Source organism: Pongo abelii, chromosome 7 (assembly GCF_028885655.2).
Source record: "Pongo abelii isolate AG06213 chromosome 7, NHGRI_mPonAbe1-v2.0_pri, whole genome shotgun sequence".
NCBI classification, from domain to species: domain Eukaryota; kingdom Metazoa; phylum Chordata; class Mammalia; order Primates; family Hominidae; genus Pongo; species Pongo abelii.
This window is the reverse complement of record NC_071992.2, coordinates 128,682,364-128,699,246: the sequence shown is the minus strand read 5'-3', so window position 1 is coordinate 128,699,246 and position 16,883 is coordinate 128,682,364. Positions and strand designations below refer to the sequence as shown.

Genomic DNA, 16,883 nt, shown 5'->3' with positions numbered 1-16,883 from the left:
GCAAAACAGCTTTGTTGCAGATATGAAGCAAATCAGTGGTCTGAATAGAAGATCAAACCAGCCACAACATTCCCATAAGCCAAAACCTAATCCAAAGGAAGGCCCTAACTCTTTAATTCTATAAAGACATAGACAGGTGAAAAAGCTGCAGAAGAAAACTTTGAAGCTAGCATAGGTTGATTTATAAGGTTTAAGGAAAGAAGCTATCTCTGTAACATTAAAGTGGAACTTGAATATGTAGGTACTGAAGGAGAAGCTGCAGCCAGTTATCCAGAAGATCTAGCTAAGATCACTGATGAAAGTGGCTACATTAAAAACAGTTTTCAATGTAGATGAAACAGCATTCTATTGGAATAGTGTCATCTAGAACTTTCATTGCTAGAGAGGAGAAATCAATGTCTGGTTTCAAAGCTTCAAAGGACAGGATCACTCTCTTATAGGGGCTAATGCAGCTGGTGACTTTAAAATAAAACCAGTGCTCATTTACCATTCTGAAAATCTTAGGCCTGTTAAGAATTATACCTGTGATCTATAAATGGAGCAATTAAGCTTGGATGACAGCGCATCTGTTTACACTATGGTTTACTGAATATTTTAAGCCCATTGTTGAGACCTACTGATGAGAAAAAAAGATGATTTTCAAAATATCACTGCTCATTGAAAATGTACCTGTTCACCCAAAAGCTCTAATGGAGATATGCAAAGAGATTAATGTTTCTATGCCAATAACACAGCATCCATTTTGCAGCCCATGGATCAAGGAGTAATTTTGACTTTTAAAGTGGCATTATTTAAGAAATATATTTTACAATACTATAGCTGCCAAAGACAGTGATTTATCTGATGCATCTGAGCAAAGTAAATTGAAAACCTTCTGGAAAGAATTTACCATTTTAGATGCCATTAAGAACATTTGTGATTCATAAGAGGCAGTAAAAATATCAGTGTTATCAGGAGTTTGGCAGAAGTTGATTCCAACCCTCATGGATGATTGTGATGAGGGGGTGTTTAAGACTTCAGGGGACGAAGAAACTGCAGATGTGGTAGAAATAGCAGGAGAACTAGAATCATAAGTGGAGCCTGAATATGGGACAGGATTGCTACAATCTCATGATAAAAGTTGAACGAATGAGGAGTTGCTTCTTATGGTTGGGAAAAGAAAGTGATTTGTTGAGATGGAATCTACTTCTGGTAAAGATGCTGTAAACATTGTTGAAATGACAACAAAGAACTTCAAATATTACATAACTTACTTCATAAAAGCAGAGGCAGAATTTGAGAGGATTGTCTCCAAGAAGTTCTACTGTGGGTAAATGCAATCAAATAGCATCACATGCTACACGGAAATCCTTCATGAAAGGAAGAGTCCAGTACTATGGCAGACTTCTTTATTATCTTATTTTACGAAAATGCCACCCCAGGTGCGGTGGCTCACGTCTGTAATCCCAGCACTTTGGGAGGCCGAGACGGGCGGATCACGAGGTCAGGAAATCGAGACCATCCTGGCTAACATGGTGAAACCTCGTCTCTACTAAAAATACAACAAAATTAGCCAGGCATGGTGGCGGTAGCCTGTAGTCCCAGCTACTCAGGAGGCTGAGGAAGGAGAATGGCATGAACCCGAGAGGCGGAGCTTGCAGTCAGCCGAGATCTTGCCACTGCACTCCAGCCTGGGCAACAGAGCGAGACTCCGTCTCAAAAAAAAAGAAAAGAAAAGAAAGGAAAATGCCACAGCTACTCCAGAACAACGACCACCCGGATCAGTTAGCAGCCATCAGCATCTAGGCAAGATCCTCCACTAGCAAAAGGATTATGACTCACTGAAGACTCAGATGACCATTAGCATTTTTTTAGCAATAAAGTATTTTTAATCACGTTAGGTACATTTTTTAGACACAATGCTATTATGCACTTTATAGACTACAATATAGTGTAAACATAACTTTTATATGGACTTGGAAACCAAAAAGGTTTTGTGACTCACTTTATTCCTATATCTGGTTTATTGTGGGGGTCTGAAAGTTAACCTGCAATATCTCTAATGTATGCCTGTATATACATTTGCTATTATACTTTTTTTCATATTCACATATTATTTTCAGAGCCCCAAAGGTAAAATATGTTGCTATTTTTATTAAAACACATAGCTACAAATTAGATTGTGCATCCATCTCTACAGTCATCTTCACTATTTACATAATCAAATATAAAGAACCACTAGCAATTCAACAAGCATTATGAAATATATAGTATGCACTGAATTCTAGGAATAAATAAAATATAAACAGAGTGTCTAGCTTACATATTAGTGATGAGTGCTGACACCTGAATGGAATATTAAATAAAATACAGGCAGAGAAATGACCCACATGGGCAGCAGTTACTATGGATACCAGAGGGTTGATATTACGTATTAGTAATGAATACTGACACCTGAGTGGAATATTAAAATAAAATACAATAAGAGAAACAACAGAGATTGGCAGAGGTTACTATGGATACCATAATGGTTTAGAGAGATATGAAGTAGTGCCCATTCTGGAGTCTACAGGAAAACTTCCTGGAGGCAGTGAAGAATCTAAAAACATAAACTAGAGTTATATAAATGTAGAAGGGAAGCAGACATTTCAGGAAGAAGAAACAAAATGAGTAAAGTCATGGAAGAACAAGGAAATATAAGCAGTATGGTAGTATTTGAGTATAATTTATACACTGATGGTTGATGAAATTGGAAAGGCTGTACGGGTCAGATCATGAAGGCTGTATGGGAATTGGAACAGTATATTTTAGACAATGTGAAACAGTTGCAGAATTTTATGCATATACGTAGTACGATTAGATGTTTTCACTGAGGAAAAAAATGGGGAATAATCATTTCAATTATCAATTGTAATAATTCGAGAAAGAGAGAAGAGTTAGACCTATTGGTAGTAGGCAAGAAAAGAAGGACAGGCTGAAAATAGCTACAAGGCAGGTCTTCTTGATGGATTGGATATAAGGATGCAGTGAAAAAAAGAGAAGACTCTTAGGCCTCTAGCTTGGGACTACAGGTGGATGGTATGCTCATCTAACAATTTAGGAACCTAGGAAAAGAAGTCAATTTGATTTGAGGTTGAGTATTTAGGCTATTCTATATTTGATGTACCAATAGACTACAGAGAGAGATATTCAGTAAACACTTTGGCATATGGTTTAGAATTCAGCCAAGAAATCTGTAGGAGGAGATAGGGAAAGGTGTTATCAGGGTATAAAAATTAGAAGATAAAAATCATAAGTTTACATATGGTCAGCAAGGAAAAATGTTAACAGTAGAAATTAAGAGAACTATGTAAGGAACTCAGGAGATCACCAAAGTTATAAGGAGATGTAAAGGAAGAAGTGTATGATAATCAGACTGAAGTAATAAGACTGAAGTCTGTATAAAGACACTAGAAGAAAACCCCAGAAACACTGGCTTCTAAGATTCCAGAAACTAGGACGGTGAATTTAAGATAAAGATCAACAATTAAGAGTGAATACAGATACGAAGAGAAAGATAAAGGCAGCAAAGTCTTCATTATTATTATAAATGTAGAAGTCACTTAAGTATAAGCTAAGAAATGTTCGTATTGGGAGCAAGCTAAGAAATGTTTGTATTGGGGCAATGGTTGAGAAGAGAATGAGAGATAGAAAGGACCATATAAAGACATCTAGAGGCCGAGCATGGTGGCTCACACCTGTAATCCCAGCACTTTGGGAGGCTGAGGTGGGTCCATCACTTGAGCTCAGGAGTTCAAGACCAGCCTGGGCAACATGGCAAAACTCTGTCTCTCCAAAAATACAAAGATTAGCTACACGTGGCAGCGCACCTCTGTAGTTCCAGTTACTGGGGAGGCTGAGGTGGGAGGATCACCTGAGCCTGGGAGGTCAAGGCTGCAGTGAGCTGTGATCATGCTACTGCACTCCAGCAGCCTCGGCCACAGAGTGAGACCCTGTACCAAAAAAAAAAAAAAAAAAAAAAAGACGTCTAATCTAGACTCTCTAAGTAATAGAAAGGTTATTGTGTCTCTCTAAATGTAATTTAAAATAAAAATAACTTTAAACCTTACGATAATTTTTCTCATGATGAATACTTTGGCACTTTTCTTTGAGAAACAACATAAGAAACATTTTCCTCCTTTAGTTTTCCGCTTTGTTAGTCTTGTTAGTCATCTTAATCTGTCCCATAGGTACATACAGCACAGGGGTGCAGAAAGAGACAATGAGAGTAGACGTCCCCTTCAAAAAGCTTAGTTATGCCAAATTAAAAAAAAATCAGAATTTAGTAAGAAGAGACTTTGATTCAAACAGGATTATTGCAAGGAGCAGGGAAGAGACTATTGCAACAGGGAATACTAAGGCTGTAAGATCTGCACCTATCTCAGGAGTTAGATAAAAATGCTTTTTTCTTTTTTAGAGAAGGCTAAACAAAGCTAGAGAGAACCAGGTATGAAGTCAGAGGAAAGGGCAGCCTGATTGAATAGTAGATGAGAGAATGTTGTGCTCTGAATCCAACCTATTCTCAGGAAATATCCTGTGCTGTCTTAAAGCTGAGAATGGGACAAAGTTCAGGAGCCTGGAATAAGGAGGGAAACGTAATCAAAGTTTGTTTCACAAGCATTTTATTCTGATTAATCAGTGAGCCAAGCAGTTCAGCTAGAAGCAAAGAATCGGAACTGGTAGGGTCTGTGTCTGGTCTTGCCATAAACAAGAGAGTGACAAAGATAGCTTATCTAAGTCATGATAAGTGAGTCTTATCTAAGTTTATGAAGCAGGTGTTTCCTTATAGTAAACCATTTTCTGTTAAAAAAAGTGAAAGTAAGTAGGTCATAGGGAAGTTTGTTTTATTTTTAAGATGAAAGAAACCTGAGCATGTTTGTGGACAAAGTGGAGGAAGCCAGGAAAAGTAAGGGAGACAAATAACTGAACAAGTGTTTTGGATAAGGGAGAGGGATTATGTGACCAGGTTGACGGTGATATCTTGATTAGGAGGGATTCTATCCTGGGATTGTAAAGAGAAATATTCAGGAGGCATTTAAGCTTGGAGAAGGAGGACTACAGAACATTGAAGCAGTTTATGTCTAATCATTTTATAATGTACCACAAAAACATATAAGCAACGGGAAAGTAGTGGTGAATATATTAAGTCCGAGCAACTAGATATTCTCAATATAGGAAGAGCTGAGACAATTTTCTGAGAGTGACTCAGGTACTGAGACAAGAGTAGCAGAGGTGCATGGAGGAAGGCAGTACCAGACAAAAGACAATGGAAAAATTACCAAACCATAGTGATGATATTACATATCTCAACTCATGCAAAGAACAGAAATGCTGAAATATTGCCAGAATCAAAATTCTCTTCCTTACAAAACCAGTTTTATAGGTCAAAAAAATTTCATTTCCCTTATAACTGAATGCTCATATTTATCTCAGAAAACTACAATTTCGAAACCAAGGTGAGAGAAGAATGCTGATGTACTGATTATGTGTAGGAGACATCGTGAGAATGTGAGAATCCTAATCTTAATGTCCCTCACTTGGGTGTGTGTATTTATTTGTATTTCCCACTCTCCCATCCCACCACGAAGACCTCCATATCTTTCTTCATTTCTCTATTTTTTGAAGATGTCAATTTCTGTGTAATGTATAATTTCTCGAACACAAACTCTGTTTAGCAAACTTCAACAGTAATCCCCTAAAGAATCTATTCTCTGAGTATCACTGACAATTTTTTGAAGCTCTCCATTTAAGTGTTATGGAAACCTTTGTTTGAAACTGTAATAACTGTACTAAATAAAGGTGCCAGGAGAGACATGAAAATAAGCTATATGTCTCATATCTTATTTTTCTATTTATTATTAGAGGTTTTGTTTTGCTTTGATCTGATTTTTTCTGGTAACCAGAGGAAAATCATCTTTACCACTTTTTTAATGCTTTTCTTTTGACATGAAACAAAATAATAATAGAAAGAGAGAAAAGTATATATGCATTCTTTTTGGTCTCTTCAAGCCAATAAAGCAGCTAAATTTTATGTATACATGTATGTATGCATGTATTCAATATTTTAATGGTCTTTCTTGAAAGATAATGCTGTATCCAAGCATCAGGTACTATGAAAGTCAGGTCTGTACAAAGCCTCATAAGCTCTTTTAGAGACGTGATTTCAGAAATGTTGATAGCTAATAAATAGTATTAATGTTTAAAGAGATTTTATTTGTTTGTTTAAATTAAAGCACCCTGTGGAGGCAATTTAACAGGATCTTCAGGCTTTATTCTTTCACCAAACTTCCCTCATCCATATCCGCACAGCAGAGACTGTGACTGGACTATCACCGTCAATGCAGACTATGTTATCTCCTTGGCATTCATCAGGTGAGTTCTTATATATTTCCACATTAAAAAAATATATTGTTTGGCCGTTTTGCTTTAGCATTTGCACTAGACTAATTCCTATTTCTGTATATAGCATTTTTTGTTATTTTTTACTTATCCCAGTGCTAATACTTGTTCTAGCTTTGCCACTGTCATTTGTGTTACCTTGGGCAAGTTATTTATTTGAGTGAGCCTCCATTTTCCCACATGAAGCTAATAGCTGGCATCACAAAACCTGGCCTCTTTCCCTGAGATTTCACTGGAAGTGTTAGGTAATAGTAACTCAGTGATTTTCCAAGTAGAAAAGTCCCCAATCTTTATTATCTAAGGTTGATGTAATTGGTAGGTTGAGTCTAGTAACACAATTCCTTTTTTTGCCACCAGTATGTTAAAGCTCCTTAGTATTTATGTGAAATGTTAAGCTTAAATATATGATATTTTCTAACATACTGAGGCCAGTTTGTTTTTCCTAAGTAAAGACAATTTGAACTCATAAAAATTTAGCATAATTGTAAATAAATAAATTTTTATTTTTGTAATTTGTAGTGGTACATTGCTAATTAGTAATACCAAAGCAACAACAATGATAATTTTAGTTTTACGCCAGGATCCTGTTGTAAGACAAATTCCCAAGCTAAGTACTATTATTATCCCCATTTTCTCAATTGAGGAAACATCAATATGGACATTAGAAATATCAAAATGGATGATACAGGGCTTAGTTTACATATAAAATTATTCTAGTTGATAACTCGAGGGTAGAAGGATATACTACATGAAGTACATGACCTGAATTTGATTTCTAGCTCTATCATTTATTATGTGACCTTAGGTAGACCACTGACTTTAAAGAGCCTTAATGTACTCATTGGTAAAATGAAAAGCATAATCTCTTCCTTATACAGCAGGACTATTGGCAAGACGAGTTAATATTTATTAAAGTACCTTGTGAAACATAAGGTAATATTAGCATGCACTGTCTTTTCAGTTTTTCAGGAAAAAAAAAACATAGTAACTCTAAAATTTCCTTAAAAAGAATATTTTTGTTTTAATTTCATTTTCAAACAAGTTGCAATACTTGAAGTATTGATTTAGTCCCAAACTATTAATTAAAAAGAAATATACTGTGTTCCATTGTTAAATAAGCTTTCAGCCTTCCATGCATAATAAATACTACTGTGTCATTTACAAAGCTCTTGTTTCTAGTGATTCTCCCAACAGAGATAGAAAAGGAAGTTGTAATTACCATCAAAGTTTAATGTTGGAAGAGATGAAATTAAGAAGTTGTGTTTTATCTCAGAACAAGGGTAATAAGTAATGAAATAAAGTTTACTCTTCTGACTTCTGCTATATTATTATACCAACAGTTACCAAATTCAGGCCTCAGATCCACTGAAAAATTTCAGGATAAGTTAATTGAACTACATTTTTGAAGCTACTGAATAAATTAAAACAAAATATAATAGTGTGATGGTCTCCCAATTTTCTCATGTTAGAGGGGCCCATATATAAGAAAAGTCTGGGAACCTCTGCACTATCCCATTCTTTCTTTACCACTCTTTATGCACAAGTAAACTGAGTAGCTGGACTCTTCTTTCTTATACATGCATATGTAAAGGATGAGAATTGTGGAACGTTAACTCTATAAATTCTTTAGGTTTGGAAATAATACCTTTCACCTAACAAATCTCTTGTTTAGATGCAGGCAAATATGATAAAATTTGCCAAAATAGTTTTTCTGCTGATGAATGTTTAACAATGGCAAGTTTTACTGGTTTCATTTTATATCATAAACCGGTTGACTTTTCTTGCTGACCTAAATGAATCTATCCTTTTCCCCATGTTTCTCTACCACAGTATGAGTTAGGGAATACAGAAATTGATTGCATGTCTCCTGTCTTCTAAATATATGGGTCCCATGATCATTGTGGGACAATTGTTATACTTTTGAAGGTTGTTAAGGCAAGTTTATTATGCAAATCTTGCAATATTAACACAACTGATTTGAATCATTTACATGCTAAAATATCCTTTTTCACATTACCTAATTCTGACAATGTATTGGTTTGATATCTCCTACATTAGGTTTTAAAAGAAGAAAATATATTTACTTTCAGGAAAAAGAATGCCTAATACAATGTGCAAAGCTTCATTTGAGTTATTTAAATGTAAATAATATATTTCAGCTTTTGATTTCAGCTTTTGTCCGTATCTGATTGTAGAGTTAAATTTTTTGGAGTACTATTGATGAAGAAAAAAATAGTTTGTGTTTTCATGATGCAAAATATGTGGATGAAAAAGTTTTAAAAATACATATTATTCTCCACATAAAGTAACTTGCATAAGAATATGTCACTAATAAGGGCAGAAACAAGGCTTGAACTTACATTCTCTGACTCCAAGTCCTGTATCTTTTCATCAACTAAACTCTTTGTCTTACAATCACTTATATTTCCTCTGCATACAATGTCAACTTAAAAAATATGTAAAAATATCAAGTTTTTTTCTTTTTCCCCTGCTTATTTGATATTTATATTAAATATGTTGTTGCCAGGTGATTTTTTATATTAGCTTATTTTGACAGTGTCTTTTATTATTTTTAAGCACTGAATTAATGTTTGATTGTATAACTATTATGGCTAATAGCCTAATAATAATTATCTTACTTCTCTTTCTTTCTTCTGTTCTTTCCTTTTTTTCCTTTTTTTAGTTTTAGCATAGAACCAAACTATGACTTCCTCTATATCTATGATGGACCAGACAGTAATAGCCCACTGATTGGAAGTTTTCAAGACAGCAAGTTACCAGAGAGAATAGAAAGCAGCTCAAATACAATGCATTTGGCTTTTCGGAGTGATGGATCTGTTAGTTACACTGGATTTCATCTAGAATACAAAGGTAAATATGAACATTCCATGTTAGTATCATGATTTAAATTATAAATATTTTATACAGGAGAATAATTTGGTATGGCTCATTGTTAGTGGTTAGTTTTATGTGTATTTTTAAATCCAGATTATGTACAGTTCATCTCATAAAAGCGTTCTCACTGTAGAATTTTCTTATTAGTGAGAAGGAAATTAGCATTTCCCTAATTACTACCAAAGGAAAGGTATCAGGCAAACAAATTAACAATTAGTATGTTGGAGGAGTTGGCTGGAGCCACACAATATTAAAAAACAAAAAATACAAAAAAAGCCTCATTTTTTAGAAGCTGAAGTTTCAGTTAAATACCTTCATTTGAAGAACACTTTCAGTGATAAAAGGGACAACGTAGACGATAACTGTATTTCAGAAAATATGTAAGCTGGGTGCCATCACTCATGCCTGTAATCCTAGCACTTTGGAAGGCCAAGGCAGGAGGATTACTTGAGCCCAGAAATTTGAGACCAGCCTAAGAAACATAGTGAGAGCACATTTCTACATTTTTTTGTTTTAATTAGTCAAGAGGGATGTCATACGTGTGTAGTCCCAGCTACTCAAGAAGCTGAGGCAGGAGGATCCCTTGAGCCCAGGAGATGAAGGCTGCAGTGAGATATGATCATGCCACTGCAGGCCAGCCTGGGACAGCAAGACCCTGTCTCTAAGAAAATGTCTACAGATATTTAAATATGTCAATATTCATAATAAGGAGAAGAAATAGAGTTATAATGTTTTAGAATACTTCTGCTAGTGTTTAAATGAATTATGTTAGAATACCTATGGATATTTATAAATATATTTTTCTAAAATGTTATAGTTTATGTCTACAGGAACAGATTTAGATTTAGGTTGTGTAAAGTTTAAATTTATTTTTCAATTACTGAGTCCATGAAGGGCATACTGATAATTCACCTCAAGTTATCAACTGATTTCTGAAAACACATGCTTTGATTTGTTACCACCTTTTGTTTAATATTTTCAATAACTGAAAATTATATAGAATAATGAACTCCAAAGCATTCATCAGCCAACTTGACAAAAATTAACATTGTGCTATATTTGCTTCAGATCTCTTTATTCTTGTCTTAAAAAATCAAATATTACATATACAACAGAAACTCCTTTTGCATTTGCCATAAGAACAGGGGTTAGTCTCTTCAGGGCTATGGTAAGAGGTCACGATAAATTTCACAACACATGATATGGGTAAGAAAGATGTTTTTAGGGAAATGAAACTCACAAGTCATCAAGAAACAGATGCTTGGAGTCCTCTGATATCTCTGTCATCACTTGGAACTGTATGCTAGGGCAAGGTTATCTGCTGGACATAAACAGTATAGTTTTCATTCCAGTGGAAAGCTTGATCCCTCCATAAGTCTCTCATTTCACAAGAAAAAGCAGGAAAATGGCCTTGTTAGTAGGAAAATATACTGGCCATTTGGCACAGACAATGAGGTTTGGGGTGCTGGCTGTTTATTAGGGTTTTCTGCAAATGCTACCTGCTCTGTATCAGAAGATGCTTAGGGGAAGTTTAGACCTTGGGATTATGGGTTAGAAACTCTTTTAGAGAGAGTGAGCTTGACCACACCACTCTAACCACCTGGTACATAATTCCCTTACCATTTGTGGGGACCTGGCTAGCTGGCCATCTAGGCAAACCATAATGAGCATTCAAGGTCATTTTTCTGACATTCCTGCTCTTTTCATGCTAGTATTCCCCTAATCCTGAATTTCATACTTATCTTTTCCATGTATTTATGCTTGCACATATTTTTATATTTCTTATTTTCATACAAATTTCATATTTTTATTATGTATGTATCCTTCTGAAAATTGATTTGGTCCTTTACATTGTTTTTGAGATTTATCAGAGTTAGAATCAAATAGCTTTAATTTATTAAGTCCTTTATGATACTCCACCATATGGCTATATCAAAGTTAATATATAAATTTTTCTGCTGATAGACATTTAGGTTGTTCTAGTTTATTACTACCAGAAATGAATGATGATGAAATGAACATTCTTTTACATGTCCTCTTGAACATATCTGTGAGATTCCTTTTAGGACATCTGTATACCTAAGAGTGGGATTACTGGGTCAAAGGGTATGAACCTCTTCAATGTAACTCTATATTGCCGAATTATTTTCTAAAGAGGCTGTACCAATGTAAACTCTCAAAAATCAGAGGATGAGAGCTTCAGAAATTCCACGGTTTTTAAAAACCAGTGCTTTTGTTAAACTTGAAAGTTGCTAATCGTGTTAAATGATATCTCATTGTCATTTTTATTGCCTTTTCCCTTATTACTGTTAAGTTGAGCATCTTTTTCCTATTTTGCATACTGAGGTTTTCTTTCTTTCTTTCTTTTGTTTTTTTTTCCTTGAGATGGAATCTTGCTCTGTCACTCAGGCCAGAGTGCAGTGGTGATCTCAGCTCACTGCAACCTCCGCCTCCCGAGTTCATTCAATTATTATTAATTGTTTTAACTATGGTCCCGAGTTTTAACTATGGTGTATATTGCCACTGAATTATTACTCTCTATTACAAAAATATATTATATTATTGAAACGGTGTTGTTGACTGAGGTAAATACCCAGGGTTTGTCATTTGGCGCCAAGAAGATTAAGGACAGGGACAAACATGAGGAGTGAGTTTAGGGGCAGAGGTTTAACAGGCAAAAAAAAAAAGACAAAGGAGGACAGCTCTCTCTGTTTCGTAAGAGCGGGGCATCCGAAAGGGGAAAGCCAGCCGGCTGTTGACTGCGTCAGATTTTATAGGCAGGCTTGAGGAAGCGGTGTCTGAGTTACACAGGGTCCACAGACTGGTTTGACCAGGAGGTATGACATTTACATAGTGTGCGGGGAAGGCTGGTCACCCCACCCTAATCTTCTTATGCAAAAGGAGCCTTTGCCTGGCAGGGGCTATGTTGTCTTTTCCTTACTGTACTCATGGTTTGGCAAAGAGAAGGGCAGATGGAGCCCCATTTTGGACATGCCTAGTCCCAGGTAGCCTTTTCCTATGGGCACAACTGTGGGCATTCACCTGTGCAAGCTTCTGGCTTGCTTGTCTATGTCTGCAGCTCCATTTTACAGGCTGCTCTTTGTTAGAAAAGAAAGTGATTTGAGGGCTCCTTTTCATTAAAAGGAAAACCTTACTATCTGCATAAGCGATTTCTTATTAACTCCTGTATCATTATCATTGATTTAGTACCATCTGATTGGGCTATAATTTTTAGTCCTTATTACTCTCCTTGTCTGGTTTTGATATCAAGATTACACTACCTGCCTAAATTTAGGAGCATTCTTAATTTTCTAGTATCGAGAATAGTTTGTATAAGATAGGATCATCTGTTTCTTGAATGTTTTCTAGAACTGAAACTATGGACCCAGTGATTTAAGGTGGTGGAATTTTAATGGTTGTAAATATATTTAGATTAGCTTTTTTAACTTAGATTTTAAAAAATCTTTTTCTAAAAACTAGTTCCTTTCATTCATGATTTCACACATATTGACATGAAAATATTCACAGTATTTCTTACTTTATTTGCTGCTGCATGTTTTTGTTAACACTGTTTAATATTTTTATTAATATTGCTTTTATCTATGTTATTTCTTCCATTTTATTTTCTCTAGATTTGCTTATCCTTTTTCTCATTTCTTGAGATAAATACTGCTTTTTTTTTTTTTTTGAGATGGAGTATCGCTTTGTCACCCAGACTGGAGTGCGGTGGTGCGATCCCAGCTCACCGCAACCTTTGCATCGCGGATTCAAGCAATTCTCGTCCCTCAGCCTCCAGAGTAGTTGGGATTACAGGCATGCACCACCACAGCTGGCTAATTTTTGTATCTTTAGTAGAGACGGGGTTTCACCATGTTGACCGGGCTGGTCTCAAACTCCTGACCTCATGATCCGGCCCTCCTCAGCCACCCAAAATGCTGGGATTACAGGCGTAAGCCACCACGCCCGGCCAATACTGCTTATTAATTTGCATTTTTTCTCTTGGATCTATACATTTTCATTTAAGAACCTCTTAAGCTGCTATGCAAAAGTTTTGATATGTAGAGATTTATCACAATTTTATTCTAAATTGGTTCTAAGTATAGCATTATGATTTTTCTTCGCTGAAGTCCTACTTAAAAAAACTATCAAAATAAAATTTTAATCTATAACTTATTATATTATAAATTTCTAATTTACTTGCATGATCAGATATGTATGATTCTGGTTCTTTGGCTTGTCATAGGATTTGTTTTGTGGTCTATTATATCGTTAATATTTATGTTCCTTGTGTACTAGGAGAGAAATTTGTATCATCTAATGAGTGCAAGTTTTTATATACATCCAGTAAACTCCCTAATTATATTGTTAAATATTCATCTTCTCACCATTTTTTAACCTGCTCAGTTTAGCAATTATTGAAATAGTTGGGTAAAATCTACTATTCTTAATTTGCCATTTTTCTTAAAATTTTTACCACTTTTGTTTATATATTATGAAAGCCTGCTTTCAGGTGCATATAAATTGCATTTTTTCTGTTTTTTTGATACCTTGTATTTAGTATATTTATACTTACTAGCCTTTTTCTTTTCTTTTTTGCTTTATATTTCTTTTGCTTTTTCTGTATGCCTAATTTCAAAATCTTCCACTTGCTACCTAATAATGTCAATATCTGATACTTTCTTGCTTATTTATTCACTTATTTATTTTTAAGTTTACTTACTATGTGCATCCCCCTCAATCCAGTAGCCCCCTACACATATTCTAAAATACAAGTTTCTTAAGAGGAAAGCCCTTATCTGTTCATTCACCACTATACACTAAGTGCCAAGAATAGTGCCTACACACAGTAATTATTCAATTTGTTACTCGATTGCTTTTGAGCATCATAAAGAGGTGTTTTCTGTTTTAAAAACAAGTCATAATTTGAATATTAGAATAATAACATTCTTTAAGTGTAAGAAACCTTGGAGCTGTATTCCTGTTCTAAATTTTATACATGAGAACTTGGCTTAGAAATAGCTACTTATACCTGCAAGCTGAAAGGCTTATACATATGACCTGTTTAAAAAAGAAAAGAAAAAAAAGAAAGAAAGAAAGAAAGAAAAAGAAAGAAAGAAAGAAAGAAAGAAAGAAAGAAAAAACCTTTTAGCAAATCTGTAGAGATAAAGTGAGGTTCTACTGTAAATTAGTATTAATAAAACATTTCCAAATATCACTACGATAAAAGTTGCAGCAGGAGTATCTCACTAGCAATCCAGTGGTAGATGGTCTTAACTGATTATGGCTTTCTTTCTTATGGAAACTGGTCATGACCTTATAATGCTTTCTCTAGGTAACATTCCATGTAGCCCTTACTAAAGCCAAGTAGTTAAGCAATTGAGATAAAACCTATTTGCCATTATCTCAGCTAAATATATGTCCCTCCCTATTTCCCCAGCTTGATCAATTTCAATGTTTTCATCCTTTCCAAAAACTTAAGATTCATGCTGTCATAGATAAAGAACTACAAATGTAATTTTTAAAAAAAAGATATTATTTACTATGCACTCACTCTACTCTAGGTTCAATGATTAAACCTCATGAGTAGGTATGGGAAGGACAGAGATAATGCACGTATAAATGCAATAAAAACATAACAGAACAGCATTGTAAGTATTGCTATCCCCATTTTACAAAGGACAAAATTGAAAATCGAATTGTTAAAATGGTTTACACAAGACTACATAAGTTATTATTACCATTAAGAATAAAGGCAAAGAAAAATATAAGTATAGGTAGAGAGAAATACATAATTATCCCATTAACTACATCCTTCTTTTCCACCCACTGTCTTCACCTACTATACCAGTACACATTTAGACACAATTCCACCAGGTCTTATTTTTATACTCCAGATGATATTTCTTTACAATACTGTTCTTGAGATCCAATCTCATTACTTTTCTAACCTGGTCCTCAAACCCCCCATTTATGGGAAAATCTCATTGCCCACTTCAGGGTCTTCAGGGTCTGTCTTATCAGCTTCCCTATTTCCTATTCTTATTTTGATAAATGTTTCCTCTCTAATTGTCCAGTTTCTTAAGGCTAACAATGTTTGTAATGATGTTTATAATGATCATTGTAAAACAAACATCTCATTATTTTCGATATAAAAATATGCACACCCAAATAAATGGACATATAAATTGAGGCCCTAGATAGTAAAAATATTTTTGTGTTTTGTAGCATATATCACAAACCTTGACTTAAGCATGTTGGTTTCTATAGCACTTAAAAAGTAATTAGTGGTCTTTTTCCTTTTTAAAATTTTTAATTTTTACAGGTTCATAGTAGGTATATATATATATTTATGGAGTACGTGAGATATTTTGATACAGGTGCACAATGTGTCATAATCATTATCAGGGTCAATGGGATATCCATCACATCAAGCATTTATCATTTATTTATGTTGCAAACATTCCAATTATACTCTTTTAGTTACTTTTAAATATACAATAAATTATTGTTGACTGTAGTCACCCTGTTGTGCTATCAAAGACTAGATCCCTATTCATTCTATCTAACTTTGTTTTCATACCATGAACTGTCCCCACTTCCCACCCCTTACTCTTCCCAGCCTCTGGTAAGCATCGTTCTACTCTCTATCTCTACAAGTTCAATTGTTTCAATTTTTATCTCCCACAAATAAGTGAAACAACAAAAAGTTTTCCTTTTTTATTTTTAATTTTTGTGGGTACATAGTAGGTATATACATTTAGGGAGTATGTGAGATATTTTGATACAGGTATACAATGTGTAATAACCGACACGAGGGTAAATGGGGTATCCATAATCTCAAGCATTTATCCTTTGTGTTACAAACAATCAAACTATACTCTTTTAGTTATTTTTAAATGTACAATTAAATTATTATTGACTATAGTTACCCTGTTGTGCTACCAAATACTAGATCTTATTCATTCTTTTTAATTTTTTTTTTGTGCCAATTAACTATCCCCACTTTCCCCCCAACACCTCCACTACCCTTCCCAGCCTCTGGTAACCATCCTTCTACCCTCTAACTCCATGAGTTCAATTGCTTTTAATTTTTAGCTCCCACAAATAAGTGAGAAAATGCAAAATTTGTCTTTCTGTGCCTGACTTATTTTACTTACGTCCTCCAGTTCCATCCATGTTGTTGCAAATATTTCATTCTTTTTTATGGCTGAATAGTACTTCATTGTATATATGTGCCACATTTTTTTTTATACATTTGTCTGTTGATGGACACTTTAGGTTGCTTCCAAATCTTGACTATTCTGAATAGTACTACAATAAACGTGAGAGTGCAGATATCTCTTCGATATACTGATTTCTTTCTTTTGGATATATACTAGCAGTGGGATTGCTGGATCATATGGTAGTTCTATATTTAGTTTTTTGAGGAACCTCTATACTGTTGATACTGTTCTCCATAGTGGCTGTACTAATTTACATCCCCCTCAATTGTATATGAGGTTTGCCTTTTCTCCCCATTCTCACCAGCATTTGTTATTGCCTTTAATTAAAAATTAAGACGTGGCTGGGCG

At 34.7% G+C, this 16,883-nt stretch overlaps 1 protein-coding gene across 4 annotated transcripts in view; it reads left to right on the top strand.

The window, feature by feature from the left end:
* Positions 1–16,883, top strand: part of CSMD3 (CUB and Sushi multiple domains 3) — a 1,211,731-nt gene that overhangs the window by 913,813 nt on the left and 281,035 nt on the right. For all 4 annotated transcript variants that reach the window (XM_054518783.2, XM_063726791.1, XM_063726792.1 and 1 more), the window contains 2 exons: positions 6,252–6,390; positions 9,101–9,288. In XM_054518783.2, the coding sequence (XP_054374758.2) occupies positions 6,252–6,390; positions 9,101–9,288 (327 nt within the window). The remainder of the gene's footprint in view (positions 1–6,251; positions 6,391–9,100; positions 9,289–16,883) is intronic.